This window comes from Petaurus breviceps, unplaced genomic scaffold (assembly GCF_028583685.1).
Source record: "Petaurus breviceps papuanus isolate PSGF00001 unplaced genomic scaffold, PetGlider_PUasm1.0 90881, whole genome shotgun sequence".
Classification (NCBI taxonomy): Eukaryota; Metazoa; Chordata; class Mammalia; order Diprotodontia; family Petauridae; genus Petaurus; species Petaurus breviceps.
This window is the reverse complement of record NW_027187369.1, coordinates 15121242-15140831: the sequence shown is the minus strand read 5'-3', so window position 1 is coordinate 15140831 and position 19590 is coordinate 15121242. Positions and strand designations below refer to the sequence as shown.

At 43.4% G+C, this 19590-nt stretch overlaps 1 protein-coding gene across 1 annotated transcript in view; it reads left to right on the top strand.

Annotated features, from left to right (window-relative positions):
* Positions 1-19117: 19117 nt before the first annotated feature.
* MCF2 (MCF.2 cell line derived transforming sequence) overlaps positions 19118-19590 on the top strand; it is a 145439-nt gene continuing 144966 nt past the window's right edge. The window contains exon 1 of the mRNA XM_069074165.1: positions 19118-19223. Coding sequence (XP_068930266.1) covers positions 19118-19223 — 106 coding nt within the window. The remainder of the gene's footprint in view (positions 19224-19590) is intronic.

Below are 19590 nucleotides of genomic sequence, written 5' to 3'. Positions count from 1 at the left end.
AGACTGTGTCTAGCAAAGTGCTGAGAAATAACCTACATTTTTCCCCCTAACTGAAGTGTGTCCTGTCTGTCAGGGTGGTCTATTCTTTGAAGACTATGCTCCATTCTTGCCTGTTTTGCTGGACAAGTAAGTGGAGGAGCTGTGTGGGCCAATGCTGTTGGAAATAACTATTTGGTCCGACAAACACGTGGTAAGCACCTTACTAAATGAGTCTGGCATTGTTCGGGTGCTTGGGCCCTAAAGACAAAAATGAAAACCAACTCTGCCCTCAAAAAGTTGGTATTCTACTGGGAGAAACGACATAGATAAGTCAATAGAAAATAATTTCAGGAGGGAGAGAGCACTAATGGGTGGTGCAGGATAATGGAAATCTTCATCATCTGTGTTTTCAATGCTGATGTAGAGTCGATTTCATTTACCTCATCAGCTTTTCAAAATAGGGGAGGATTAATAAGCATCCAAAGTGCTTTCAACCATTTCATCACTCAGTTATAATGATCGTTTTGGAAAGGTGCACGAGCCAAGAAAGACTAAGTGAAGATGATTCTTAAGCCAAGTTCAAGTGCACTATTAAAATGTAGAGTTTCCTGAGAACCTGAAACCTGAATATATATCCACTTTGTAAATTCAACACCTTGCATTTTTTCACATTTTTTTCACAGAAGGTTGGTGAAGAAGCCAATTCCAGTTGATTTCTGCCCTAAAGAAAAGATATTTTGGGTCATATGGCACTATTGAAAGCATTCTGGGTTAGAATTCCAGTTCTACTGCTTACTCTTTGTGTGACTTTAGGCAAGTTCTTGGCTCTCTTTGAGCTTCAGTTTTCTCCTCTGTAAAATAAGGGGGTCAGACTAGTTGACTTCTAAGGTCCCTTTCAGCTCTGTCTATGATCCTATGATGTGGCAAACTTGTGGGGACTTTATTTTTGGCCCCAAGGCCTCTTTACCTTTTTCTTCTTACTAATCATCCCTGATCTCAGGTGCCGAGTCTTCTGGGCATTGCTGGGCCCTGATACATTTTGGCCTCCTGGGTTTAGAGGTCCTCTTACACCTGAATCCTAATTGCCTCCTTTCTATTAATTCCTTAGTATCCACTTCTTTCTTTCCTTTTCCCTCTCCCCTTCTCCACACACTCAAGATACAAAAAGTACATTTTCTAGATTTAATTAAGGAAAAAAGAATGTAAAGATTTACAAACAATATAGTTTTTAACAACTGCAAACATGAACATACAAGAAATCTACCTAATCTAGACTAGATGGTCTGAGCCCTTCAAGTTGTCTCATGATGCATTTCCCCCAGGCTGACCTTGACCATCCTGGTTTTCCCCTTGGCTTGGAGTGACACCACTGTGCCTGCCTCCTTCCTGACTCCAGAGGAGATTGGTGTCTTCCCTTCTACTTTGAGTATTGCTAACTACTTTAGGCTACTGGTCTGAGCTCATTGGTCCATTTCTTCAGTCCTAGGGTGGTTGTCAGCAAATGAAAAAGCTTTCTAATGGCATAATTACTTAATACACTAGAAGCTTCTAAGGAATGATGGTGATGCCATTATGTACACGATCTCTTTGGAGGTACCATCTAATGAAGGTGTCCTTGTTGACCTTCTATCAAGGCAGCTCCATGTAGTACGAGGAGACCTGGGTTGGAATCCCAACTTTGCCATTTACTCACCGGTTCACTTGACCTTTGTGACCCTAGGGTAGATGAGTCAGCATCAGAGGAAGTGACAGGACCTGGGTTCAAATACCAGACCTGCCACTTGCTCTCTGTGTGACTTTGGACTGGTCATTTCTGCTCTCTGGATTTCAATTTCCTATTCTCTAACAGGAAGAAGATTGGATTAAATGGACTTCAAGGTCTCTTCCAGCTTGACGTATGTGATCTTATGGCACAGTGAGCCAATGGGGCTTCATTCATAGTACTGTGGAATCCCATGGCTAACCAAGTGTCTAACATCACTTCATCCTAAGGGACAAATAAGGAAATCCAAATAGGCAAATAGAAGTGTTCCCATCATCTGATAATCAGAACAATTCAACCCAACATGTAGTTTACCTCAGATGGGTCAGTGGCTAGCGGGCCAGGCCTGGAGTCAGGAAGACTCATATTCCTGAGTTCAAATCCAGCCTTAGACACTTTGTAGCTGTGTGACCCTGGGCAAGTCACTTCACTCTGTTTGCCTCAGTTTTCTCATCTGTAAAGTGAGCTGATGACTTTGTACAGCCCTTCCTCATTGAAATCTAGTTTGATTGCAAGTCATGATATCATCTTGGTCCTCTTTGAGAATGAAAGACAAACCACACAAAATGAGCTGGAGAAGGAAATGGCAAATTGCTCCAGTATCTCTGCCAAAAAAAAACCTAAATGGGGTCACGGAGAGTGGGGCACGACTGCAAAATGACTAAACAGAAAGAAAATGCATGTTTCCAGTGGTCCTAGGATTTTGTGCACTTTGAGCTCCTTCCTTACTATCTGGTGGTCAGTTGTCACTGTCCTTCTCTCTCTTGATTTATAACTTGCTGCCTCTTATTCACTGAAGGCCCAGAACATAGACAATCAAGCTTCTTAGAAGTGTGCCTAAAGTAGGAGCAGATAGACTGAGTGAATGCCTGAGCAGGCCTACTCAAGAGTGCAGTCTGTGACCTCTGATTTGGCTGCTCAGAAGCCTCTCTGGTTTATTCCTCAGCTCTGGTTCAGGTAAGCAACATCTGGATAAGTCAAGTTTTTTTTTATTGTATTTTAGTCTTTGCCAGATGCATACTTGTCACAAATTAGAATAAGATATTTTCTTATACTTTTCATAGAATCATAGACCTTTTAAGTCTAGATAGGCCTTTAAAGAAAATTGAACCCACACATGGGAAAACTGAGGTTCAGCCAAAGCAAGTGACTAATCTATGGTAACACTACTAGTGAGTTGCAGAATTGAAACAAGACCTTTAGTCTCTAAAGTCAGTTAAGTGAAATTTCTCTTCACCATGTATCTTTTTTGTTTTTTTTTCCTCCAATGATGAAGTAATTACTATCTCCCAATGCAACCTGCTCCAATGCAAGGCAGTCCTAATTATTACTTATTAGCAATTTTGGGGTGGCTAGGTGGTGCAATGAATAGAGCACGGGCTCTAGAGTCAGGAGGACCTGGGTTTGGATCCAGCCTCAGACACTTAACACACACACACACACACACACACACACACACACACACACAAAACTACCCATGTGACCATGGCCAAGTCACTTAACCTCAATTGCCCTCCAAAAAAAATTATTAGCAAGTTCTTTCTTATGTCTTAACTTTCACCCATTGGTTTTCATTCTGTCTTCCAAAGCATTGTGGGGGAAGTCCAATTCTTCTTCATGATTACTCTTTCAAGACCATAATTACCTGCCTGATACTCAGTTCCTTCAACTGTACCCCATAACAAACTGGTAGGACCTTTCGCCATCTTGGTTACCCTCCTCAAGCTTGTTCAGGCTTTATCAGATTATAGCACATAGCCTCCACCTGACTCAAGTCTTTCCTCTTTGCAGTTCCTCATACACACAAGTATCAAAGTTAAAAATATTTTTTCTTAAAGCACAGATCTGAGCACATCACTCCCCTACTCATGAAGCTCCAAGTGGCTCCCTATCACCTTTAGGATCAAATACAAAGGCCTCTCTTTAGCATTTCAAGCTTTTCATAACTTGGGTACAGCCTACTTTTCTAGCCTTATCACAACAGCATGCAGTATAAAATATATGCAGCACATTGGAATATATAAATTCAGTCAAATTGACCTTATTGTTTCTTACACCCAACATTCCATATCCCATCTGTGTGCCATTGCCCAGGCTATCCACCATACCTGGAGTGTACTCCCTTCTCACCTTTGTCTTTAGAATCCTTCATTTTCTTCAAAGCTTAGTACTCATGTATTCTTCTCCATGAAAACTTTCCTGATGCCTTTCATTTCTAGTGCTTCTCTATCCCTACCTCCACAAAATTTTTGTTTATTTTGTACATATTTATATATTTAAAAATTTCCCCTAGTAGAAAATTAACTCCTTGAGGGAGGGTTGTTGTTCATTCATTTTTCAGTCATGTCCAGATTTTTCATGGCCCCATTTTGGGTTTTCATCACAAAGATACTAGAGGGATTTGTCATTTCCTTCTCCAGCTCATTTTACAGATAAGGAAACTGAAGCAAACAAGGTTAAGTGACTTGCCCAGGATCACACAGTAAGTATGTGACGCCACATTTGAACTTAGGGAGATGAGTCTTCCTGATTCCAGGCCTGGCACTCTATTCACTGCAGTGCCACCTAGCTGCACCCCTTGAGGTGTTTCATATTTGTCTTTGTGCCCCCAGGACTTAGCACAGTGTCTGGCACATGGTAAGTAAAGAAAGGAAACAGGATTATGAATGGCCTTGAGTCACTGTCACATGAGGATTGATTGAAGGAATTAGGGGTATTTGGCTTAGAAAAGAGAAGACTCAGAGGATATGAGAGCTATCTTCAAGGATTGAAAGGCCCTCACATGGAAGTGGGATTAGACTCCCTCATTTGGTCTCTGGCAGCTAGGTGGCGCAGTCGGTAGAGTGCCAGGTATGGGTTGGACTAGATGCCAACTCTGAGATTCTGGGACTCTGGGAATTCCACACTCTGGGAAAAACACCTTTTGTACTTCTTGTTCACGTTGACCATATGCTTCAGCCTGCTTGAGCCCATCAGGCCGCTCTCAATTACCTTTGGGGTTGTCCACAATTTTCATTCTTCTGAGATCTCAGTATTACACCATTAATAGCACCATGGGAAATATATTGGTGTGAAAAAGATTGACTTTTATGTCAGGGAGCTGCTGGGGATTGCAGAAAGCAGTGTGGCATTTCCCAGATTCCACTTAGCTTTCCTTCTCCCTCCTTTTCAATTCTGAGAGCAGCTCATTGGTTCTCCACATTCCCTGCTCAAGAAAAAAGTCTAGAAGGAACAATAAAATGGGGGTATTCATCCACATATCTGGCATAGTCTGTCAATGATTAGATGTTGATATTTGGTGGATTGAACTGAATAAAATATTTATGGGAGAGGTCTTTCTTAGGCTTCCTCAGTTCCACTTATAACACCTATCACAGGACAGATGACTGCATTCAAACCAAAATATAATCTTAAAGGAATCACAAGTTCTACTAGAATCTAATTATAGACTTTAATCTGAATTTGAGCTGAGTTGAAGAATCCAGGAACCTCAGAGGCCATCAAGTCTTACTCTAAACTTACTAAACAGGAGTCCCCTTTACAATATACCTGAAACTGGTCATTGACCTTTTTCTTGAAGACCTCCAAGGAGGTACCACCCCCAATAACAATGATGAAGCCATCACGGAGCTTTAAGGTTTGCAAAGCACTTTACCTATCATCTCCTTTGAGCTCACAACAACGTAGTAAGGGAGGTGCTATTATTAGTCCCACTTTGTGTATAAATTAACTGAGGCAGAGGTAGATTAAGTGACTTGCACAGGGTCACACAACTAGCTAGTGTCTGAGGCAGTTTTTGAACTCAGGTCTTCCTTATTCCAAGTTCAGTGCTCTAGTACTCTGCTACCTAGCTGTCTCCAGTGGTTATGGACAGCTCTAATTTTTAGAAAGATTTCCTTACATCAAGTCTAATCCTACCTCTCTAGAGCTTTCCCCATGGACTCTTGACTCTGTCCTCGAGAGCTAAACAGAATAAGTCACTCCTCTTTCATAGCCCTTCAAATACTTGAAGACAGCTAGCTCTGCAGGGGTGTGCTGGTGAAGCTCATTGTGAAATTTTCACTGTATTTCTATCCCAGACCTCCACAGTCTACAAATCAGGGCTTGATTTATTGTTTTATTTCATTGTCTAGGCTTAAGAAAGTGTTAATATTGTAGATTAAATTTACCAGCACACCCTGATATTGCTCTATAAACATTGTTTGAGCTCACCAGGAGTGCAGCAGAAGGTTCAGGGAATGAAGACATCACCACCCTGGAGACTTGGTAATTGCAAGCTAATAATAGTAAGAGGCATTTACATAGCACTTTAAGGTTTACAAAGTACTTTACATCCATTATTTCATTTGAACCTCACAACATCCCTGATCATCATACCTTCCTCTAGGCTAAACTTGCCAAGTTCCTCTAGCCAATGTTCATATGACATTAACCTAAGCCCTTCACCATCCCGGTTGCCCTCCTCATATGATATTAACCTAAGCCCTTCACCATCCTGGTTGCCCTCCTCATGTGACATTAACCTAAGACCCTTTACCATCCTGGTTGCCCTCCTCATATGACATTAATCTAAGCCCTTCACCATCCTGGATGCCCTCCTCATATGACATTAACCTAAGCCCTTCACCATCCTGGTTGTCCTCCTCAAATGATATTAACCTAAGACCCTTTACCATCCTGGTTGCCCTACTCCAGAGGATCCCAAATCTCTGATGTCTGTCCTACAACATGGCACCTAGAACACAGACTGATGTGGTCTAAGGTAGAAGACAGCAGAAGAATTGTCTTCCTAGTCCTGGACACTTTTCTTCTCTTAATACAGCCTGTAATCATACTAATAAAATTCAGTGGTGTTAAAAAGACTTGAAAACTTGAGAAGATTTATTTTTTTTCTGAATTGGAAGTCATGATCCACATCTCAAGTGACTAAAATATTAGGAAGGCAAGATTACTTATGTGAATTGCCAGATTTCTGGAAGCTTTATTCTGAAAGTTGAAATGGCTACTTTATTGCTTAATTTTGGCAAAGCAAAGCAATGACGAATTTTTATCTCTGTCTGCTCCTCCCCAACCCTTGGCTCTAAAGTATACATGAAACTTCAGTATTGATTTCAAGGTTCTTTTACAAAGAACTGAAGAATGGTTAAAGCAGTAACAACAGTAACAACTGTACTCCCTTATCTTAACATTGAATGGTCCTTGGGTAGGCCCCTGTCTCTTTCAGCCTCACTTCCCCTTCTGCATAATGAAAGAGTTGGATCTCTAAGGTCTCTTCCAACTTGAACAATTCATGATTTTATAGTTTATTTTTTTTAACCCCAGAAAAAGCTATTTGTTGGGAGGGTAGGGGTGAGTGGGATGGGTGGGAAGTGTAATAAGTTTCAGGATTTTAGAACCTTTTTTTCATAACTAGGCCCTACAGCATGAATTGTGGTCTCATATAAATTTCAAGTCAGTTGATCACATTGTATATTCAAATAGGCCATGCTGATGTGGGAAAGCTGTGTTTTTTGTGTAAAACACTGAACAAGGTAAGTGCTATCCAACACCCCAGTGCTGGAGCTCTGCTGTTCATTTAAATTTTCATTTTTAAATAAGGCAGATCTTATACAATTGTGTAGCTATTGCTTCTGAAGTTACAAATAAAGGTACCACTGTGGATGGGAGGGAGCGTGGAACAATGAATAGAAGGCTACCCTTGACATTAGGGGGACCTGGGTTCAAGTCTTGCTAGCTATGTGACCTTGGGCAAGTCCTTAACACCTCTCAGTGCTCCCAAGCAGTTCTCTAAGGCTATCAAGCACAAAAATTAATGATTCTTCTACCCTAGGAGTTGCCACATGGATGAAATTACAGGTCCAGACCCTTCTCCCAAATGTGGATGGTGCCACCATAATGTGAGATTAAATAAGAACTCATGTATATATTGCTTTAAGGTCTCCTCATTCTGAACAACCCCATGATGTAGGTTGGGCATATATTATCATTCCTATTTGATAGATGAAAAGGTTGTAGTACTGAGAAGGAAAATGTTTTCCCAAGAGCACACAGATAGTTAGTGGCCAAACTGGACTGCAAAGCCAGGACTTTTGATGTCAATGCTACTTACTCTTTCTGATGCCCCTTGGGCCATTTACACCCCTGGCAGTTTCTGTTAGCACAACAGTGAAAGCAGTGCAGCTAAAACTCAAGAAAAGGAAGGAAAGAGGGCTGATGCACCAAGAAATTCACTTTTCCTTCCTGCTTACCCTATTAAAGCCACAGGGAGCAATTCATAGTGCTATTGAAGCTTTCATTACAGGGACAGATTCATATAATCCTTGGGGAGACAGTGAGGTATGGATCCAGGTAGGACTCTGAGGCATGGCTATGGGGCTTTGACGTTCCTTTGGTTGCTCTTTCTTGGTTGTCTCAGTCTTCTTAGAAGGCAGCTGAAAGAGGGAGCAATGCGTGTGTACCCCTTCAGATATTTTATTTGTCTACAGGTGACTGTGTCTCTCTTTAGAATCTGAGCACCAGGGGCAGCCAGGTGGCTCAGCGAGTAAGAGCACCGGCTCCAGTTTCGGGATGACCTGGTGATCGAATCCGGGCTCAGACACTTAGCACCCACCCAGAAACACCTGGCTGTATAACCTTGAGCAAGTTACTTAACCCCAATTGCTTTAAAAAAAAAAGAATCTGAGGACCACAGATGAGAAGCCATGATGAATCCCTGCCTCAGTTTTGATGGACTGTCTGATATCTGCATATCTGATTGAAAAGCTTGAGGCTTCCCCCCTGCCCTTTAAAGGCTTGCCTGGCAAAAACCACGCCTGCCTCAGATTCTGTGCCCTGGGCCTGGCACCTCAGCTTCTCTTCCTATTTCTGTCAAAAACATCTCACCACCTTCAGTAGATTTAGCCCAGGTAATCATTCCTATACATGTCCAGCCCATAGGCCCCCGTCTGGGAAGCTTATGAAAGCATGATGACAGAGAATCTTTGTAGTTCATATGAGAAGCAACTGAAATGAAAATGCAGCAGACTCCTCCCTAAACTCATCACAAAATGACAAGTTGACACTGTTGGTTTCTCTTTATTAAAAAAAAAAATCCCACACAACAAATCTGACCACATTTTGAACATTATCTAGTTTAAGCATACTTGGGGGTAATTTTAGTGTCTTTCTGAGCAGATTGCTACATTTCAGACAAGTAGCTTTATTTCAAATATGTACTTGTTATTTTTGCGAAGGTGTATAAAATTGTTTAGATCTACTTTCCTGGGGGAAAAAAATAGAAGAATAGCTCATACCTCTTAGAGCAGGAAGAGACCTTGAGATCTGGTCAAACTCACTGTCCTCAAGCAGGAAAGGCATTAGTAGTTTTATTTTACAGATAAGGCAACTGAGGTCCTGAAAAGTGAAATGTCTTGTCTAAGGTCATATAACTAACAAATCATGGATTGAGAACTGAAACCTTAATCTCTTTGAGCCTCAGTTTCCTTGATCAGATATAATTATAGACTTAGAGCTGGAATGGACCTTGGGGGCCATCTAATCCAGTCCTCTCATTTGCCAGAGGAGGAAATTGAGGCCCAGAGAGGTTAAGTAATTTTTCCAAGGTCATAGGGCTAGTAAGTGGCAGAGCTGGGGTCTTTAACCAGCTGACTACAAATATAATATAATTTTCAATGCACGCCTCCATCTCCCAACTACTTCTGAACCAGTATATGCCCTGTGGCTCATGTGGTCATCTATGCTCCTGGGTGGGATGGGGGGGGACTTGGGGAATATACTGGGAAGCTGAGCAATGTTCTGTTTGAACTAGACCGTGGCTTAGAAAAGGGTAATTCAAAAAAAAAAAGAAAAGGGTAACTCTGGGTTATAGGACCAGAGAATTTTGCATCTCTGGCCAACACATACTTGTTGCCACCTGCATGTTGGAGGTCTGACCCCCACCCCTTCCCCCTTCCCCAAGCCTCTTATAGTTCCTTCACAAAGCTGCCTCTTCTGAGATGAGAGGTGGGGTGGGGGTGGGGGAAGGCTACTAGCAAAGCAGTGGTATTCATGCCTCCCCACCCCCACCCCCAGTCTACTGAAAAGAAGTTGCCAAGATGTGGCTTTAACTATGTAATTTGAGTCTGGTCTCTTTGAGGCTTATGTTTTCTTTCAATTCGCCTACTGTGTTCTCTTTGGAAATCTTTCTTTGCTTGGCCATTGTTCTATTGGGTATAGATTCAGGAGGAATCCTGGTACAGGGGGCCTTGTCATTGAATTTCCCCTGAGCTGGACTATGCCAAATGGACTTCTTTGGGCCTTACATGACCCATATATTCAGTCTGGTATAACTGGTTTCCTTAGGTCAAAGGGGGAGCTTGGTCATCTTTTCAGATGCCAGGTCTTTCTTTTCCTTCTTGTTCACACTGGTAAATATTTGATTGGGTGGTGCAGAAATTCTGTAGTAAATACCCTTTTCCCATTTGACAGATGAAGGCTAAATTCATTGTGGCCAAGCTGGAGAGAAACAAATGGAGGGCTAAGCTGGAAGTTAAAGGCATGATTCCTAATCTGTATTCCAGACTCAAATTCCCTCTCCTCTCTGCCCTGCTCCCATATCACTTTATATTTAATATGTAAGATGCTCTTCTGGTTAGAAAGAACATTCCAAATTCTAAATATTAGATACAAAGATCAGTGTGGTGCAGTGGATGGAAAGAGCACTGGATTTAGAGTACAAGGTCCTGGCTTCACATCCTGGCTTTGGCTCTCTACACTAGCTGTATAGCCTTGGACAAGTCATTTCTCCTCTGGGCTTCACTGGCCTTTGTGGGTAGGACTAGATTGCTCTTTCAAGGGCCCTTCCAGCTATTGAATACTGTCACCATTTCCACAAGGGGGTGCTCATCCAATTACTGTAGAAGCACTGGTTGGAACAGATCTAACAGTTCTTGGTCACTTAAAATTGTCCCCGTTTTACAGGTGAAGAACCTATAAAGGCCCAAAGTGGTCAAGTGACTTTCACAAGGTCATAAAGCTGACAAGGTCCAGAGCTAGGACTTGAACCCAGGTCCTCTGACTCCCTCAAGGTTCACGCTTTCTATTCTTAGCATGCAATGCCTCTTACTAGACCGAGGACTCCATATCGGCAGGGATCATGTCCTATCTGAATGTTGTCACTCCCCAGCATCTAGACTTGGGCTATGTACAAAACTGGTGGACACCTAATGAATGTTTGAGCCACAAACACTGTAACAGTGCCTAGTATTGTTCCAGGTACATCCTCTAGTAGGTGCTTAATAAATAATCCTTAATTGATTGAAATAGCCCTTTTATTTTGTAAATCTTTGTCCCCAAGGCAATGTTTTCCTTTCAAAGCAATATTTTAACTTATAACAAGTGAAATATTAGCCAAAATTCCTATCACAGAAAATGTCCCAAAATAGGTATGAGCTGAAAGAACACTGACCTCATCAGCTCCCATGGATTTAATTGGTATCTCTGTGCAGATGACTCCTAAATCAATCTAGTAGACCCTGATCTCTTTCTTGAGCTCTAGTCCCACATCACCAGTTGCCTATTGGACCTTCTGATATGCATGTCCCATAGGCATATACTTATTCAAACTCAACATATCTGAAACAGGATTCATTATCTTTACTTCTCTCCCCTCCCCTCCCCCACCAAGCCTTCTCATCTTCTGAATTTCTCTAATTCTGCCAAGGGTCCTTTCAGGTGCCCAATTTGACAATCTCCTTGTCATCCTCAGCTTCTCATTCTCACTCACCATATATATCCAAACAGTTTTCAAATCATGTTGTTTCTACTGGTACAACATTTCTCTCACTTGTCATCCAACCACTACCTTGGTTCAGAATATCTTTACTTCTCACCTGTACTATTACAATACCCTCCTAATTGGTTTCCCTTAAATGACAGCTAAGTGGTGTAGTGGATAGAGTGATGGACTCAGGGTCGGGATAGACCTCAATTCCAATCTGGTCTCAGATACTTAGTAGGTATGTGACCTAGACAATTTTATCTACCTCAGTTTCCTCATTTATAACATGGGGATCATAATAGCACCTACCTCCCAGGGTTCTTGTGAAGATCTAATGAGATAATATTGGTAAAGTGCTTTGTAAATCTTGAAATGCTTTATAAATGCTAGATATTATTATTAGGGCTCTCCCTTCTTCATTCCAGCCTTTTCACAGTGCTATGTCATTCACATATTTAATCAATTCTAGTGGTTCCTATTACTTCTAGGATCAAATGTAAACTCTTCTGTTTGCCATTTAAAGAGGAATAGATAAAGAATTTACTTAGCACTTAGCAAAGCCCTTCACAACTTGGCTCCAGGCTTATACACTCTTCCTTTTCACATTTCTGTGATCCAGTCAAACTGACCTTTCTGTTTCTCTCGCACGCCATTCCATCTCTCATCTCCATGGCTTTTCATGGGCTGTCTGCCATATCTGGAATGCAAACTATCCTTACTTCTACCTTTTAGAGTTCCTGCTTTCCTTCAAAATGCAGAGCAAGCACCAATTTCTAGACGAAGGCTTTCCTGATTGACTCCTCCTTTACTTACCTGCTAGTGCCTTCCCCTTCAAAATTACCTTATATATACCTATATACTTTAAACACTATGTCCCCTGTTAGAATATAAGTTCCTGAAGAGCAAGAACTATCTAAATTTTCTCTTTGTACACCTGGTCCCTAGCATGATATCATAGTAAATATGTTAGTAAATGTTTGCTGAACTCAATTGAATTGAGCTACTACTACTGCGACTACTATGACTGTTACTACCTCTACTGCTGCTATTACTGCTACTATCACTACTATTACTACTCTATTGCTACTGCTACTATTGCTGTTGCTGCTGCTACTATTGCTGCTGCTGCTGCTGCTGCTACTACTGCTGCTGCTGCTGCTGCTACTACTACTACATCATTACAGAAGTTTTCATGATCCCCATCTAGAGTCTTAGTAAGAACATTTTAAAAGTTCTTTATGATACAAAAATGAAGATGCCCCTTCCATTGGAACGGTGGGAGGACTATGAATATGGGATGTTGTTTGTCTTATTAGTTGTAGATGTATCTGTTGGCTTTGTGAAGCTGTTTTTCTTTTTTACAAGGGAAGGGTGTAGGGTGGGCTATATTTAGAAATGACTATGATGTCAAACAGAAGACATCAATGAAACAAAACAAAAAAAGATGGGGGATAGGTCATAAAGAAAAGTGAAAGAAGTTTCCTTATTGTTCCATTCTTTGATGGCCGACCTCCACGATCTCTACTTCCTTTGACTTCATTCTTATGCCCAGAACTCTTGAGCTCTGTAGCTTGTCTTTAATGCAATGGGAATAAGGACCTAGGAGAAACAATCGAGTTTCTTTGTGCTGAGATGCTTTCTGAATTATGGTCCCCTTCTTCATCGTTCATGGAGCCCTCTTCACAGCTCCTCATAAGTTCTTCACCAACTCTGCTTGCTGATTCATGTAAATAGAGTAGAACACTGCAAAAGAGTTTTGGACCTCATCCCAGGGGCACAGGCAGGGAGGTATTAAAGGGTCTCCTACTAAAGGATTTCTGTCAATAAGTTCTCATAGTGCTGACTCTGAGGACAGCATAAGGAGGAAACTACAGTAGATTTCAGTCTTGAGTAGATTTGAACATGGAGGACATGCAAAGGATAATGTTCTGGGTAGTAGATACAGTGAATGATCCAAAGTCAGTGACTTTTGAGTTTGGATTCTACCTCATATTCTTAATGGCTGTGTGACCCTTAAGTGAAAAGCCCTTAATCCCTCTCAACCTCAGTTGTCTGACTATGAGTATCTATGTCACAGGGTTATTGTGAGAATAATATGAGATAACATGTAAGGCACTTTGTAAAGTGCTATATGAATGTGAGTTATTATTGTTAATACCTCAATATTTAAATGGACCCATGATCTCATTGGTTCAAATTAATCCAGAGCACCTATTCCAAATGAGGTCCTGTCCTGGAGATACAAGAACAAAACAAAAATAGTCCTTTCCAGCAAGGGGCTTATATTCTGCCAGAGAAAGGGGGAATACAGCATATAAATAGATAAGTATGGATGTGATTGCTGGAGATGGGAGGGAATAATGACAAATAGGGGTCAAAGAATGGCTTTCCCATGAGAAGTGGTATATGAGTCCAGCCTTTAAAGAAACTAAGGTTCATGTACTCCTATCACCATGAAGAATGACAAAGCATTCATGCCTTCTCATCCAAGCTTTTAAGAAATGTTCTTTGGAGGAGTCACCCTACGGGGCTGGAGGCATTCCTCTTGTTATTTTAATATTTCATGGATGCCACTAGGACACTGGGGGGTGTGTCTACTTCTTATCTCTCTCTCATGACACATGACTAGTCCACATCTATTTCCAGTCATACATGTCCCTGATAACATGTGTTATGCCAGTCCTTACACATAAAACATCATTGTAATGATGTCACTGGCAGCAAAATAAAGCCATATATTTTTTTTCTTTATCCCTGAAAAATCTAGGACTGCTAAGAAGTGGCTTCAAATTTCATGTCTGCCATTTACTACCCATCTGACCTTGGGCAAGGCATTGAACCTCAGTTTCCTCATCTTGGTTGAACTATTTAAGCTCTAAGGTCTCTTCCAGTTTGTTTCCCTGCTAGAAAAGTATTCCTAGAGCTTAGCATGGTGCCTGGAACATAACTTACCAAATAAATACTTTTTGATTGTTTGATCTTATGATCCTACCCTTAAAAAAAGGGCAGTGATAAAACAATCGAGAGTTAGGGGAATTCCAGAAGGATGCAGATAACTCATTAAAATTTAGTAGAGTTGGGGTGGCTAGGTGGTGGAGTGAATAGAGCACCGGCTCTGGAGTTAGGAGGACCTGAGTTCAAATCTGGCCTCAGATACTTAACACAAAAACTAGCCGTGTGACCTTGGGCAAGTCACTTAACTTCAATTGCCCTCCAAAAAGCAAAAAAAAAAAAAAATGAGCAGAGTCTTCTTAGGAAGTTGATTGAGGTACAAAGAGGTTAATGGTTTATCCAGGGACAAACAGCTAATGTCAGAGGCAAGATTTAAGTCAATTAGCATAAGCATTTGATGAGTGCCTATTATGGACATATTGTGCTAAAAACTGGAGATACCAAGAGAAAAATGGAAGAGTCTCTGCCCTCAAGGAGCTTACATTCAATCAATCAACAAGCAGTTAGTAAGCACTTTCTATGTGGCAGGTATCATTCTAAGTACTTGGTACAAAAAAGGGTAAAAATAGTCCTTGCCTTCAAGGAGCTTACATTCTAATGGAGGAGAAAGCATGTGTGTGTGTGTGTGTGTGTGTGTACAGACATTCTCACATATATTTATACACACATTTACACATACCTATGTGTGTGTACATACAAGATACATACAGAGCAGATGTAAGGTAATCTTAGAGAAGTCTCTGCAGGAGACCAAGAAAGGTCTCTTGCAGAAGGTAGCTTTTGTGCTGAGTTTTGAAGCCAAGGATTCTAGGACATGGAGATAAGGAGGGAATTCAAACTCAGGTCTTCCTGATTCCAAGTCCAATACTCTAGCACAGGTATTATTAGCTATTTTTGTGTTCTGGACCCTTTGGGCAATCTAGAGAAGCCTATGGACCTCAGAACATTGTTTTTAAATGCATAAAATACATAGCAAGACCAAGGAAGCTGATCAAATTGAATTATATATAATATATACTAATATATATATATATGTATGTATGTACATATGTATATGTGTATACATATACACACTTATGTGTATATATCTAAATCTATATATACTTAAGTTCATGGATCTCAGGTTAAGAATCTGTCCTGTAGCTTCACTCTGCCACCCTGACTCTCTGCCAAGTGTAAGGTGGGAAAAAGCCAGTTCCATGATTTCTTAAAGCCAGATTGTCTCTAATGAGAAAGGAGTCATAGACCAGGGACCTAAGGATTCAGCGGCTGGTATTTGAATCCATAAGCGTGTGTACTAGGTAGTAGTCATTAAATTGTGTTTGCTCAAAGCACCCTACATGCTAACGGAGCCCATATAAGCCCGGCTTTTGGCAACTCTCCTCTGTAATATTTTTTCTCTAACAAACTCTGCTCAGGGACTATGACCTACATACTTCAGTAATAACGCTTTTCTCGAAAGCCTTTTCAAGCTTGAACCTCTTTTCTCATTGCATCCCATAAACCACAGTTTCTGTGACAGCTATTTATGAAATGTAAATTAGCGACCTGAAAAGAGAGCTTTGTACCCGTGTTAAGTGGTCTGTATATTTTTATGTAAAATTTTGAGGCCAGGATAAATTTGTATCCAAGGAAAGAGGCTAGGAGACTAATAACCCAAAGTAGAGACCATAAAGATTGAAGGTCCATTTCAAAATCGGAAGCTTTTGTAGGATTACAGAGACTCAATTGTGTCCTTCTCTTGGGCCATATGATGGAAGGCAGAGATGTATCATGAGAAGCACTTTTAGCAAATCCATTAGATAGTTTGCTAAGGGTTGCTGCCCGGAGGATCTCATCTGCTTTATGGCCCTATGTTTATTTCATTTTCAAGTAACTGAAGCATCGAAGGAAGTCTCAATGATAAGGAGTCTGAATGGTTGGGCAAGAGGTGGTGCAGGTTTCTTTCATGCGTGAGTCCATTCATTCATTCATCAAACATTTATCACAAGTCTACTTGTACAGAGTCCTTTGGGGGTGCTGGGGGAACTCTAAAGACTGTAGATGCCATGCTCCAAACTCTCCTTAGGGATCAGAGTCCTGCAGTAGAAGGAAAGCTGGATTTGGAGGAGGAGAACCTGGCTTCCAATCCCAGCTTTGCTACTTACTACTTGGATGTAACCTTAGATAAGTCATTTTCCCTCTCTGGGTTCCAATTTCTTCCTCTGCAAAATGAAGGGGGTCCCTTCCAGTGCAATGATCCAAAGTTCCTTCCCCTCTCAGGGCCTCTGTTTCCTCTTCTGTCATTTGAGGGTGTTGAACTTTGACTCTGGAATCCCTTTCCGCCTCCAGATCTATTATCCCATGCCTCTACTGAATTCAGTCTAGTAGGGAGACAAGACCTCAACGGAAATGATGAGGAAGCTGGGAAGGCTTCCTGGAAGAGTCAGCATTTGAGTTGGTTGCTAAGACAACTGAGGTTCATGTTGCAAGGAGGAGCAATAGAGTGCTTTGATGACTTCCCACGTTGACACAGAATGTCTGGGCTAGAAGGAACCTTAGGAGACCATCCCATTCTATTCCTTTATTTGGCAAATGGGGAAACTGAGGCCCAGATAAGGGACCAGAAAAAGAGACCCTGAAGAATGGCTTTCCACTACAACACTCATTAGAAAGATGAAATTTTTGCTCTCCCTTGTGCTTCTGTTTTCCCCTGCATCCCCCCTCTCTTGCCATCAATCAATGACTCCCCCAGAGAGATATTAAAATACACACTTGAAAAGGTTGGCCTATACACCATCTGTTCACTAACTTGACAGAGATTATTTAAAAGGGTAAAGGTTGAAGAAAGAAGGGTTCCTCACAGTTTATGCCAGGTTTGGGAGGCATCCCTATATGAAAGCTGCCTCGATTTCAGCTCCCTCCCCTTTCCTCCCCCTTGTCAAAGGCAATCTGAAGCCACAGGGTGGTAAAGGTGGGAAGTAATGGATTTGGAGTCACACCACCTGGTTTCGAATCCCAACTATGCTACTTCCTGTGTGACCTTGGACAAGTCCCTTAATCGCCCAGACTCCTCTCTCCTCCCCCCTATCCTTTGTGAAATAGGATCCCATCAACCCTTTCCACTAGGACAATTTTATCTCCGTCCTTACGCCTACTCCCCAAACAGAAGCTGCTCCTCATTCATATGTCTTCCACTGTTTGGGGTTTATCTATCTATCTATCTATCTATCTATCTATCTATCTATCTATCTATCTATCTATCTATCTATCTATCTATCTAAGCGCCCTCCCTGTTCCTTTCTTCCTGTCCCAGCCTCCCATCCCCACGGTAGCCTTATGGCTCAAAAGTCCCAGGGAGAGGTCACCAGGCAGACTTTGTTCTGCCCTTTGGTCAGCAATGGTTGGAGGGTACGGGCTTGGATATTAGCTTCTCAGCTTCCTTTTCTCCTGCCTCAAGAACTAGAGAACTTCCCCTGGGCTTCCTACTCCCAGAAAGTGCTTACTGAGGGAAAGAGTTTAATCCTCCAGCACCCTGATCTCCAGGTGTGGATTGATGGTGGCGTCACGGGGAGAGGAAGGATTCTGCAGGGCCGGTGGGTGTTATGGAATCTAGGACTAGAGACTATCAGAGTTAGTCCACCCCTCCTCATTTACAGGCGAAAAAACCTAAGGCCAGAAAGGTGAGGTGATTTGCTCCAGGTATAACCTGGTTAGAATTAGGGTTAGGACGAGAACCTGTGTCCTGCCTCTCAATTCTGGTGCACCTGGTCCTTGGCTAGGAGTGGATTTCTCAGCAAGCTGGTTATGGAATATATTTGATGTTCAAGGCTCTCCGAGGAGGAAGGGACCACTAATGGGGAGTGGTGAGGGAAGCTGGAGCCCTGTGCACTGGGGCATCCCTGGACACTCCCTTCTCACGCCTTTTCTCTCTCTCCTCCTCCCTTCTCCTCTCCCAACACGGGCGGGGAGCCCTGGGGAGTCTGGAGTAGGGCGGTAGCCAGAGTCCTGCCATCTCCGCCCAAAGCAGCAGTAGCTGCGGCGTGAGCCCCAAACTCCGCTCAAGTTTCCCGGGCCGGGCGGTGGCGGAGATGCGGGGCGGGGGAGGGGGGGGAGCGCAGAGGGAGCCGAACCTTGCTGGCCTTGACCCTCACACGAGCGAAGCCGGCCCCCCACCCCGTGGGGCGGGGCTAGGGGAGGGGCATCCTTCACCCCCGCCCACTCCGTAGCTGCCACCTCCTCCTCCCAGTCGGCTCCCTGCTCGCAGCCCAGGAACCCGGGCCAAGCAATAGACAGCCCCTCGCGGGTGGCAGCAGGAGCAGGCGGCGGCTGTGGCAGTGGCAGTGGCACTGGCAGAGGCAGAAGCAGAGCAGGCGGCTGCGGCGCGGGGGCGGCGGCGGCGGCGGCTGCGGCCCAGGCGGGCGGACTGACGGGCGGGCTGAGAGAGGCACCAGGTAGGCAGGCAGAGAGGCAGGGGAGGGGGCGATCCAGGATCTCGACTCCCGGAGGAGGAAGACTAGCTAGACGGGGTGGGGCAGGGGAAGATGGGGACCACCCTGCAGTGGCCCAGCAACCACCGCCGCCGCACCTGAGCCTTTTACCGGTTCCCCCGCCAGGCCCGCCCCCTCTTCAAGAGCACAGCCGGGCAAGCCAAGCCAGCTGCCACCCTGGCTGCAGTGCAAGCAGACATGGCCCTGACCCTGACCCCCGAGTGCATGAAGATAACAGAGGTGGAGATGGAGCGCTACTACTGTCTGCTGCAAGCGGCGGCCCTCATCGAGTCCATCACTGAAAGTAAGGGACCTGCCTCCGCCCCTGTCCCTTAACACCCCCAAGCTCTCCTTCCCCTTCTATCCACCGTGCTCCTCCATGCAGCAGCGCTCCTCTTCTGCCTCTCCCCTGCTGTCCTGCCAGTCCAGCGGGACTGGCAAAGCAGCACCCCCCCCCCCCCCCTTCCTCGGGCTTAAATGGGTCAGAGCAGCTGGAAGCGAGTCTCGGAGCCTCCTGCGGCGCACCCCCTTCATTGGGTTCCCCTGTAGTAGAACTACTCGAGAGAGAGAGAGAACACGTGGGCGACACAGCCACCCCCCTCCGCTCAAAGAAGTTGCATATTTTCTTGGGGATCCCTGCTCCCCAAATCTGGAGGACAGGAGAAACACGT